General features: G+C 42.3%; 1 protein-coding gene across 1 annotated transcript; it reads left to right on the top strand.

The window, feature by feature from the left end:
• Positions 1-1,941: 1,941 nt before the first annotated feature.
• On the top strand, positions 1,942-10,781 carry tmbim4 (transmembrane BAX inhibitor motif containing 4). The gene is made up of 7 exons (XM_085386438.1): positions 1,942-2,129; positions 2,269-2,377; positions 6,088-6,193; positions 7,762-7,795; positions 7,878-7,995; positions 8,554-8,599; positions 9,394-10,781. Exons 1-7 carry the CDS (start codon positions 2,039-2,041, stop codon positions 9,598-9,600), a joined length of 711 nt encoding a protein of 236 aa, XP_085242564.1. The 5' UTR covers positions 1,942-2,038; the 3' UTR covers positions 9,601-10,781.
• Positions 10,782-11,831: the final 1,050 nt, after the last annotated feature.

Raw genomic sequence — 11,831 nt, 5'->3', positions numbered from 1 at the left:
GAGGATGTAACATCCTGGACAGGGAGGAACGCTGGTTTGAGGGCGGAGTCAACGAAGCCATTTACGTGAAAAGGGAAAGACCATCTCTGAATGGAGGAGGGGGCCTAAAGGTACATCTGTCACCATCTTACAATGCTGTGATTGCAGCCATTCCCCATTGATCAATTGTCATTAATCAATTATCTTTGATCAGTGGCTGTTGATCAATGGTCATGGCAGTTTGCATGAGCATTGATCATTAATGATGAAGGAACTGACCTCTCAGCATATTGTTCATTCAGTGGTGCTGGTTTCAGTCACTGTTTATAGCAGCAGTCAGCTGAGACTGAAGACGTCACCTGATGATGACGAAACGTTTCTCCCACTGAAAACGTCCAGATGGACACAATAAACTTTCTAGGATTTCCTTACCTGGATGATTGAGCATGCATCAAGACAAACATTCTGGAGTTTTGCTCCTTATTGATGTGATAGCATCACATATAACTATAGTTGCTAAATATTTGTCTGCCATTTATTCAAATCCTCCATTCAACTACATCCCAAAGGCGCACCATTGGATTGTGATCTGGTGGCCATCGTTGTCATTTAAGTACAGTGAACTCATTGTCCTGTTCAAGGAATCATTTGAGATTATTTAGAGAAGACGTTTCACCTCTCACCATTTCACCCTAGAACTGAAGAAGCTTCTCGGATGAGAGGTGAAACGTCTTCAAGCAACTTAAAGAAGTCCAGATGCTTTTCTTTCCAAGCTCCTTAGACTATGGAACATGTTATATTACACTGTTGCAAGTATCAGGTGGAGAGTAGACAACTGACCCAAAACCTCAGAAACATAAAAATGAAACTAGATCTTTTCATTTTCATAGATTGATTTACTGCAAATGGACTCAAGAAGTGAAAGTTATCAGGTCTTAATTTCAGTTTTAAAAGAGGTGGCCTCCAGCTGAACGTCAGCAAGACCAAGGAGCTGGTGGTGGACTTCAGAAGGAGTCAGCACAGAGAGTACAAGCCCATTATCATCAATGGAGCTTCAGTGAAGAGGGTGCAGTCCGTCAAGTATCTTGGTGTCCACATCTCCTCAGACCTGACATGGGCTGCCCACATTCAGGTTTGGGAACAGCTGTGTGAAGGACCAAAAAGCTCTCCAGAGAGTGATCCGTACAGCAGAACGCTGCTGCAGGATTGCTCTCCCCCCGCTTCAGGACACCTACACCAGGAGATGCCGGACTAGAGCAGCGCAGATACTGAAGGACCCGTCCCATCCTGGCAACAAACTGTTCCAACTTCTGCAATCTGGTAGAAGGTTCCGCATCTTCCGGGCAAGGACAGAGAGACTCAAGAGGAGCTTCTATCCCCAAGCCATCCGTGCCCTAAACACACACACCCGCCCTCTCACATCATCTATAATTGACTGAGACAGGACTCTTCCAGACACTAAACCAAGGCACAATGTACATTTCAATTCCTTTAATTTTAAATATGTTTATATTGTCTATCCTGTAAAATAGTCAGATATCTATTCATATTAATGTACAGAATTCACCTGCTTGCTGCTACTACTGCACATGCACAATGTATATACTATATGTGTGTATATATATATATATATATATATATATATATATATATATATATATATATATATATATATATATATATATATATATATATATATATATATAATGTTCTTCCTCTACACCCCCCCCCCCCCCCCCCCCCATTTTTTTTGCACATGTCGAGGAGCGTGTCAGGCTACATTTCACTGTGTGTTATACTTGTATAACTATGCATGTGACAAATAAAGAACCTTGAACCTTGAACCTTGAAAAGAGGGTAAATACTTTGGGAGGATTTGAGGGGTTTTTTGAGCCACGTTGCAGTTCACACTCCACACCGGTTGGTGGCGGCAATGCACCATTCAGTTGTTTGCCAACAGCCGATAAAATCTAGAAGAAGAAAAGGACTCTGCTCTTCCGTAAAGCAACTACGTAGCTTGAGAAACAAGAACACCTCAAGAAAACGCTGGTTTAACAAGATGAGCAGTGAAAAATACCCGCGGTCTTCTATCGAAGACGATTTTAACTACGGCACTAATGTTGCTACGGCCAGTGTTCAGATCCGTATGGGTGAGTAACAGACCCGTGCTATCTAGCTAACACTGATATCATTGGCCGTGTTCACGGTTTTCCTCTACACAGTTATTATTGGTTTCGTTAGCTTCCGATGGGTTTTGAGCTACTGTAACGCTGTTTCTTGGTTCATTAGGCTTTCTAAGGAAGGTGTACACCCTCCTGAGCTTGCAGATCATCTTGACCACAGCCACCTCTGCTCTCTTCATGTTCTCTCAGACCATCAAGGAGTTTGTTATCGCAAGGTGAGAATGAGCTGCTTCATAATAACCAGGTGCTGCTGTCTGTTTCATTTTTCTAAGGACAGGAGACAAAGAGAGTACTCCGTCTCCTCTCACGAGAATCTAAAGTTACATTATCTCCTGCGGAAGCTCCTCGTCTGCTTTCATTACATCATCCATGTTTACGCAAGAGTTGGCAGTAATGGTTAAATCCGCCTCCTCAATATGTGTAATATTTAGTGATGCCAACAAATCTCCTATCTCAGTGTTGTGCAGTTTCAAAGAGACAGAGAGTTGATATTGTTGTATCATAGTGTCATCATATTCTTGCAAATATTAGATTTGCTTTATCATTATGCTGCACACTTGGAAGATGAATCAAAAGCAGTGTAGCTTTGTGAGTTCGTCTTTACTGCTGCAAATGTATAGACAGCAACGTTACACACTTGTACAATCTCTCACAGCTCTTTTAGGTGCACTGCCTTATGGTTAGTCTTTAAACACAAAAAACGAATACTTCTTACAGTACATCAATGAAATAAACATAAACAAAAGATGGTGTGATTCACCAGTCTTCATCTGCTGTGATTACAGCCCGGTACAGGTATAGATCCACAAAAGCGCCACGAGGTTTGGATGTGGCACCTTGCCTGGGATTACCATAATGACCCTAATGTCATTGAAAAGCACAGGATAACTACTTTGATTGCACAGTTTGACCTGAAACTGATAAGTGTGCGAGCGAACGAGTAAGTTTGTGTCTGTAATTCTTTAAAGGAGTGTGTGATGTCGTGTAAGGAGTGTGTGAGGGCTGCAGTGAAGAAAAGCGAGTATATCGAGTGTGTCAGCATTCTAAACTCTGCTTTGATCAAAGGATTTTATGCTGCTGTGAACAAGATGTTATGATGGTGTACATGTTTATTAATATTAAAAATAATGAAGTGTCCAGCCTGACAACCTTCAGGTTTTATTGGCTATTCTATTTTTGAATATTAATGCTATTTAATTAACAGAATATTTTCTATTATTTCACTTTTAATCTGGAGAATGTTACAAAAGCGTTGAAATAAATAAGTTCTATTGCAGTGATAAAGAAGGAAAAACAGTCATCAGTTATTGTAAATGTAGCCATTCAGTCCCGACGTTAGTGTCACATACAGATACGTTTTAACTGGACCTGAACACGCAGGTTTGTGAATGTGATCGTTGGAGAAGGAGGGACGTCGAAATAGAAATTCATCCCATAGTGTGTTTACTACAACTCTGACCTGTGACAGAGTTTCAAGGTCAGAGGTCAAGTTTTCTGTAAATCTTGTGGATGAGGCACGAGTGTTGATTCCCCCTTCATTTTAAGTCCAGGGAAAAGGAGGCCGTAGCTCAGGGGTTGGAGTTGGTTGTCTGCCACTGAAAGTGTCATGGTTTGTTCCCTGAGTTGCCCCCATTGCATCGATCAGTATGTGTGAATAAAACATGTGTTTAGCGTGTTCATCAGTGTGGCTGTCCCTGTTGGAAGCAGCATAAACATAGCAGCTAGGATCTCAGCAGAGTCAGGAAGAGCATGAAGGACTAACTCACGACTGGTGACTATTTAACAAGTAGACAAGATTAGTGTTAAGCTACGTTGTCATATTAGCAAAGCCTCAAATAACTGCTGATAACAAATGTTAGAGAAACGTGTTTGCTTTGTGTCCTGATTGGCCAGTACGTCAGATTATTAAATCACCAGTTCTGTCGTGGTTTGGGGCTCAATTTCATCCTGTCAAAAATTCATGTCATGTAGTTTTCTGAACATAGAAATGAACTTTCAGAGTTTGAGCCATCGTGCAGCACCATCTGGAAATCTTCTGATTGGCGACTGATTTTTCATGGCAGTGGTCCCAAACTGCCAAATGCAGTTCAGGATGTCTGGATAGAAAAGTGAAACAGTGTGAGGTTAAAGGTGGCCAGTGTCCAAAGAGGCAGCTTTGGGGTGTCCTTCAGGGAGCTCGGAGGAATTTTTCTGATGATGATTTAAAGTAGAGCTGGGCGATATGAGATTTTTTCATATCACGATATGTTTTTTTCATTTCAGGCGATAACGATATCTATCACGATATAAGCCAAATAACTATATTTGTAAGATTTAAATGTGCCGTTGCTCACAAGTAAAATGTGAAATAATCAGCAGCTTGTTTTTATTTAAATATTTATTTCCCATAATAAGTTCAACAGGGTAGATGTACTTAAGGAACATGAGACTTTTTCAGATAAATAAAGGCAAATATTGCAAACTACACAAAAGGCAGCCGCTAAAGCGTTTAAGTTTCAAAATAGAACAAACGAAACAGACTAAACTGTCAATTCCACTTAGAAACAAAATATTAATTCTAAAAATAAATCTTAGTTTGTTTTACAGAAGAACAGACAAAACTGACTAACTTTTGTCAGTATCAAATAAACTGAGAACTAAAAGGAAATTCTCAATCTCTCCTTGTTGTATAGCTGAGCTTTTCAAACAGTTTTAACAGTTACTTTAGTCTGACAAAAGCCGAATGACGAATTAGCGCTTCCAGTCAGAGACTGAGGCTACGTCCACACGTACACGGGTATTTTTGAAAACGGAGATTTTCCGTTTTCGTTTTAAAAAATAATCCCGTCCACACATAAAGGCAGAAATGAAGGAAAACGCTGCTATGAACATGCCAAAGCAGCAGGTGGCGCTAGATTCCTAACCGTGCCGAAATGTTGGCCAATCAGAAGTCTAGAAGCCTCGGTGGGAAAAAGTAAACAAAGCTGGGGCATAGAAGCAGAACCGAGTCGTATGTGTGGAGGGACAGTAACTGTGTGTATATGTAAGCATTTAAACACTGCAGAGAGTAGCATTAACAGTAACAGTATTGTAGAAATTCATTTCACCGAAACAATAACGTGGCGCACAGTGTGACGCATGCACCAGTTTATTGTATTTCCAGACTTGCTTTCGGCACATTTACAGTGCACGCTACTCTGTTTTTTGTCAGACTTGAAATAGCCGAAATACCTTCACACTACGGAGCTTCTATGGCTCTTCCGTTCGACAATCTCTCCGGCATTGGAACCATCATCTGTTTTCTCTTCGGTCACGCTCGGTTGATTTTTCTAGTCGGCACACTCATTTCCTCCATTACCCGCTGGCTGCTTCCCAAACAAACACACGTGCGGCTTGGCACTTGTGCTGTACGTAACAAGTCACGCGACGTGACGCTGCGGCTGTGATTGGTTCGGCTCTGCGCTACTTAATTTGGATTGGCTGACCTTTTTTTCTTTTTCTTTTTTTAAGAGGACAAGAGCGGCGAGGTCTATCGCGATAGTTTAATTTCTCTATCGAGTAAAAGTTATATCGCGATACATATCGTTATCGTTCTATCGCCCAGCTCTAATTTAAAGACATTATTACACATCAGGCTGTGCTGAGGAGGAACGGTGGTTTTCCCAAATATGAACTTTAAAGCTCAGGAGAATTGTACGAAACCAGTTTTGCCTGTAAACTGAAATTCCTCTTCTGTTTGCACGGTTCAGTAAATTGTTGCTCTTATTTCTCTTTTTCCAAGCAAAGTGTTAAGAGGCGATGAGTGGCTGCATGTACAGTCTGATCACCTGTCCACAGCGTGCTGTCTGTGCTACCTGCTGTTATAAAATGATCCTTCGTTTTGCACATAATCTCTATGAAGCTTGGTTCTCCTTATTGTCTCACTGTGACCTGGTTCCTTCCTCAGCCCAGCTGTGGTGATGGTTTCATCTCTGCTCTCGCTGGTTCTTCTGGTGGCTCTCGCTGTGTACAGGCACCAACATCCAGCTAACCTCTACCTCCTGTTTGCTTTTGTAAGTTCTTCTGTTTTCAGTTTCTTGAATACATTTTTTAAATTTGATTGATTGTCATAACAGTCAAAATTGTTGTCTGCTGCAGGAAAGTAACGGTGATGGGCAGTGAGTCATTTTTCAGTGAACCCAGTCCAAGAATATTCGTGGTCTAATTCCTGCTCGTGATAAAACGAATGTTTTATAAGAACATACTTTTACACCAGGAGACGATGATCACCAATCATCATTGTGACCGTCGACAGGTGGAGTGATTAACTCTGATCGTCTCCTCATCACAGCATCTGTTAGTGGGTGGGATAGATTAAGGAGCAAGTGGAGATTTTATCCCCGAAGTTTGTATATTACTAGCAGGGAAAATGGACAAGCTTAAGGTTAGAGTTAGTTTGACAGGAGCCACATTTGATGACGGGGTCGGAGCATCTCCAAAGCTGCAGCTGTTGAGGGCGTTCCCAGTCTGCAATGGTCAGTATCTAAAAAGTGATCCAAGGAAGGAACGTTGGTGAACCACCGACAGAGTCGTGGGTGGTCGAGGCTCACTGATGCACGCGAGGAGCGATGCCTGGCCTGTCTGGTTTGATCCAATGGATGAGTTATTGCAGCTCAAGCTAACAAGAACGAGCTGCTGCAGGCTGCCCGTGCTGACCTCTGTCCACTGTCAAAGCACCAACAATGGGCACGTGAGCCTCAGCAGTGGACCACAGAGATGAGTCACATTTTCTGGTGCATCACGTGGACGGCTGAGCGTGTGTGCGTCACTTACCTGTGAAACACCTGGCACCAGGGTGCATTATGGGATGAAGGCGAGCCAGCAGAGGCAGTGTGATGCTTCAGCTAGGAAACCTGGAGTCCTGTTACTACCTGCCTAAGCATTGTTGCAGACCATGTTCAGCCTTTCCTGGTATTACCGATGGTGGTGGCCTCTTTCAGTCGGCGCCTTGGCACGAAGCAAAAATGATTCACATTTGTTATCAGCAACGTTCGTCTGTCTCTGGTAGATCAAATGATCAGAATTACAATCATAATGATCAGTTTATTTCCTCCATGAAGAGAAGCTAACACGTATAACAGTAGCTTGTTTATGAACAGTGGGTAATATAAGTATTCAACACGTCACCAATTTTCCAAGTAAATATATTTTAAAAGACTCTATTCACAGGTGACAGTAACACCCATCAGTGCACTGATGGGCCTTTTGTGTTTAATACCAGTTTTACTCACTATAGATGTATAATAGATGAAGTAACTGATGAGGCATACTGTAAACAATGGTGGATGATATCAACTAAACAAGATGACAGAAGTTGTTTCTAAGATGGTATGAAGTCATAAAATGTTCTTGTTTTCTATTGTTTGTATTTGTGTGTGTAAAATGGTCTTTAAGGCTTTTTATATGTGACCTGTTTCAGCTGTGGTTACAGAGCCATAAACCTGATGCTGTCCAGCATGAAGCTGTAACATTCCCCACGTTACTTTGTTGCCATGTTTCCTTTTTCATTTTGAGCTGCTCAGCGGCTGCAGCCGCAGTAACTGCTGCTTTAATAATGGCTGTGTTGTTGTGTTGCTTGCAGACTCTTCTGGAGGCGCTGTCTGTTGCCACAGCTCGTAAGTGTTTAGAGTTGCATTCTGTTAGTGTCCAGCCTTCCAGGCTACCGTAGACTCTGATGGGATTTCTTTCTCTCCACAGTCACCTTCTATGATTACTCCACAATACTGCAAGCTTTGTTTCTCACCTGTGCTGTGTTCGCTGTATTAACAGCCTACACCTTTCAGTCCAAAAGAGATTTCAGCAAAATGGGAGCTTGGTAAGTTCTGTGTTCTGATGGGACTCTTTAAATGTCTGTGAAGGTTCTCAGTCGTCCAGCTCATCGCAGTCTGAGGAGCTCGGACAGGAAAGCGTCTGGACTTAAGAAGACGTCCTTGAAGACGTTTCATCAGAGAAGCTTCTTCAGTTCTAAGACTAGAAGGTGGAGAGTCACAGATTTTAAGCCTTTTGGGCAGAGGCTCAATAGGAGGTCCACGACCCTCTTGGGTCCCACAGGGCTTCAAATCTGCGACTCTCCACCTGTTGCTCTGAGAACTGAAGAAGCTTCTCGGATGAAACGTCTTCAAAGAAACTTAACAAAGTCCAGTCCGAGCTCCTTCAATGTGCCGCCTGATCACACACAAGATGTAACATGCAGATGAGATGAGTGGAGTATATAAATATAACATTCGTAGATTTTGAAAGTTGTGACGACACGAAACACCTTCAATCTGAAGCTAGAAATGTACATGAGCTTTCCACTGATGTCCTTCTATCTGACGTGCAGCTCAGACAAACTGAGTCCAGCTAAAGTGGACTGTCTGTTTCATCCCTGCAGGCTTTTCTCCTGTCTGTGGATCCTCATCATTGGAACCTTCATGAGGGTGAGTGGAGGGGCCTGATATCAGTGTCACATGGGCCTAATGAAAGAGGAACAAAGGCCAACGAGTTACAAACAACAGAAAGCTACAGAGAAAAAGGGCTGATGGTATTTCTGAGCTAAGCCTACACATGGGCTGTGCACCAATGTAAAGAAGTTTAGTTGGAGAATTGTAATGTTGGACTTTTTTCCACATCAAACATTTGCTGAGCCACAGTAGGTGAACTGGTCACGGGTAGAAGCAGCAAGCTGTGGCAGTGAGACGGCGTGCACAAATGAAACCTGTAGTTTCCCTGTTGTGAAGCGTGCAAACTGCAGAGCTGGTCTTTTTCTTGCCTGCTGGGGTAAAGGGCTTGTTGAAATAAAAGGCCTTGTAGTGCAGAAGACTTCCAAGTTTAAAACCAGCCTTTGTTCTGCTGCTTTTCCTTGTATAGGATAAGATGTCAGTGCTGCAGCTGAAGTTGAACACGGCTATAAACACGATGAAACAAAACATGGACACGTTGGTAAAATCAAACACAAACTGCTGCTGGGTGCTGTCAGTGTTAGGAGTGTGCTGGTTCTTTACCTCCTTCCAGAGAGCAGTCGGCTGAACAAGGCCGGGACTGAAGGGCTCTCTGATCTCTGTAAGGAAGCTTTCGATCCAAGTGGGAAGTTACGGCAGCCTAATCACTAGAACGTCAGGGATGATGGTATTAAATAACAGTTTGAGGTGGACGCAGAGCAGTGGTGGTTTGGCTTTAGGAGCAAACCGATGGGAGTCACTTTAAATCCCCTTGTGCTCTGTTCTCTCTGCAGCTCTTCTTCCACAGTGACGATGCAGGTCTGTTCCTGGCTGGAGCTGGGGCCTTGGTCTTCTGTGGCTTCATCATCTATGACACCAGCATGCTGATGAAGCAGCTCTCTCCTGAGGAGCACATCTTGGCCTCCATTAACCTCTACCTGGACATTGTCAACCTCTTCCTGCACATTCTCCGCGTCCTCGACTCGATGAAGAAGCACTGAGTGCTGCAAACCCACAATTTGCCTGTTCTGTGATTAATTTATGCTTGTGAGTGTTGATGTTGGTGCACCAAAAATCCCATTATTGACCTTTGTAACTGTTAAAACAATCGGTGTGTTCTTGGTAAGCTCTTTCTGTTGTTCTCTGCTGTTTGTTTGAAACCCCAAATTAACCAGCGTTGTGGATTATTATCAGTTTTTCTGTCTTGTAAAACCAACAAGTACTCGTCGTTTTGTGGAGGAAGGCCACACTGCCTGATTTGATATGGAGCCAGTGAGCAGCTCGTCTGCCCCTAATGCAGCTCATTTCTTTTAAACAGCAGCTCTACACAGACCTCTCCAGTCGTGCTGCTCCAGTTCATGCAGTTTACAGGTGAAGACAGAGCCTCACACTGAAAGGAGAGCTGGATGGATGCAAATGCAGGAAGCATTGAGAAAGGAAACACTGACCAATCAGATGTGTTCACAGACGTGTGTGTGTGTGTGTGTGTGCACAAATCTGATTGCTCAGTACTTCCTTTCTGAATTTGATTGGATTCTGAATGATGCACACACACAAAGATTTGCAAACAACATTGGCTTTGTTAGAAAATCTAAGCACATCTTTAAAATGAATAATAATTTTGTCAGTACAGTTTTCCACGACGTGAACCAAACGTGCTCATAGAACGATGCTGATAAGTAATTATATAAACTGTACATCACGTTGAAATAAAGGTGAAAATACAGAAAAGGTCTCGGACCTGTCTGAAAAACACAGGTTCTGTTTAACTTTGCAGATCTAAGTAGGCTTAGAGAAAAGCAACACGTCCTGTCACAATGTAAAGCAGTGTGTCCCAACCTGTGAGAGCCACGGCTTTGGTATGATGTGAACAGGTTCATGTCTGAAACCCTCCAGTGTTGTTAAATTATGACAAATCTCCAAAGAGGAGTGGGCCAAAGTTCCTCAGTGATAACAAAGACCCGCTGGTAGTTATCACAAACGCTTGATTGCAGCTGCGGCTGAGGGTGACACGAGCAGTTATTAGGTGTAGTCAAGTAGTTCATGACATCAATTTAAATAAAATTAGAATTTAAAAACTTCTAAACTAATATTAAAATGTATTTATTTATATGACTGTTGTACAGCAGTCCATCATCTGAAATGTGTGACAAATACGCAGAAAGAGAAAAATTAGGAAGGAGGCAAAACCTCTGTGTGCACATTTGTGAACGGCCCGCTGTTTTAATTTGTTATGCATAAGATTTACTGCTGAGTCACCACAGACTCACTCCCCCTCTGTTAATGGTCTGCCAGATGAATACATGCTGATTTATAAAAGTGTAAATGCACTATCTAAATTCTAAAATTGTGATATTTACTTTTTAATTTATGAGCTTCTTGGTATTGTTTTAAATTCACTGTGTTTGTTTTTGCAAGTCTATACATGAAAAAGACTTTATTAAAACAATTAGGTGAAATCATGGTCTTTATGTGTGTGAAACTGATTATATAATGATTGTATACATATGATTGTTAGATTCATTTTAACTTGATTAAAACAGTAAGCTGTTAATCTGTTGATCTGAGTAAATGTGTGTGTGCTAATGAACAACAGCACTGCATGCATTTCCAGCATTTGCCTGCATTAAGTTTGGCTTTATCTGTTGACACATGACATATGATTGAAGTTTGTTCGGTCTTGTAAGACATCATTAAAATCAGTTATAGGTTATATCTGTAAACAGCAAAAACAACAGAGAAGCTTGTAGAGAAATGTGGAATAGATCTAATGAACACAACCCGAAAGCCAGAAGTTCAAAATCCAGGCCCAGAAATCTTCCTTCAGAGTAACACGCCCAGGATATGTTGCTACCATGTTAGGCATATTCAACAGTAACTGGGAACTTTTGTTTTGAAATCCAAAAATATATTTTCAAGTCAAGTGGCTTTATTTCCAACCATGTACAGTGGTGCAGCATACGGTGAACCGAGACAGCGTTCCTCCAAGACCACGGTGCTATGTATGACAGGAAATCAACACAGGACTGCAAGACATATGTAAAACACCCAGCACGCCCCTGCGGGCGGTTTATCCTTCAAGCTGAGGTCCTCTACCAGAGGCCTGGGAGCTTGAGGGTCCTGCAGTATCTTAGCTGTTCCCAGGACTGCGCTCTTCTGGACAGAGATCTCTGCTGTTGTTCCCGGGATCTGCTGGAGCCACTCGCCTATTTTGGTCAGCCACCACCATTTT

This window comes from Rhamphochromis longiceps, linkage group LG17 (genome assembly GCF_057381845.1).
Source record: "Rhamphochromis longiceps isolate RC_006_pf linkage group LG17, R_longiceps_female_GT1.1, whole genome shotgun sequence".
In the NCBI taxonomy this organism is placed as follows: domain Eukaryota; kingdom Metazoa; phylum Chordata; class Actinopteri; order Cichliformes; family Cichlidae; genus Rhamphochromis; species Rhamphochromis longiceps.
This window is presented reverse-complemented; position numbering and strand designations above follow the sequence as displayed.

Bases quoted from the DNA above. Each gene is read 5' to 3' on its own strand.
- tmbim4 (XM_085386438.1), top strand. From the start codon at position 2,039: ATGAGCAGTGAAAAATACCCGCGGTCTTCTATCGAAGACGATTTTAAC. The intron at 2,130-2,268 runs GTGAGTAACAGA...TTGGTTCATTAG, and splicing joins CAGTGTTCAGATCCGTATGG to GCTTTCTAAGGAAGGTGTAC. The intron at 2,378-6,087 runs GTGAGAATGAGC...TTCCTTCCTCAG, and splicing joins AAGGAGTTTGTTATCGCAAG to CCCAGCTGTGGTGATGGTTT.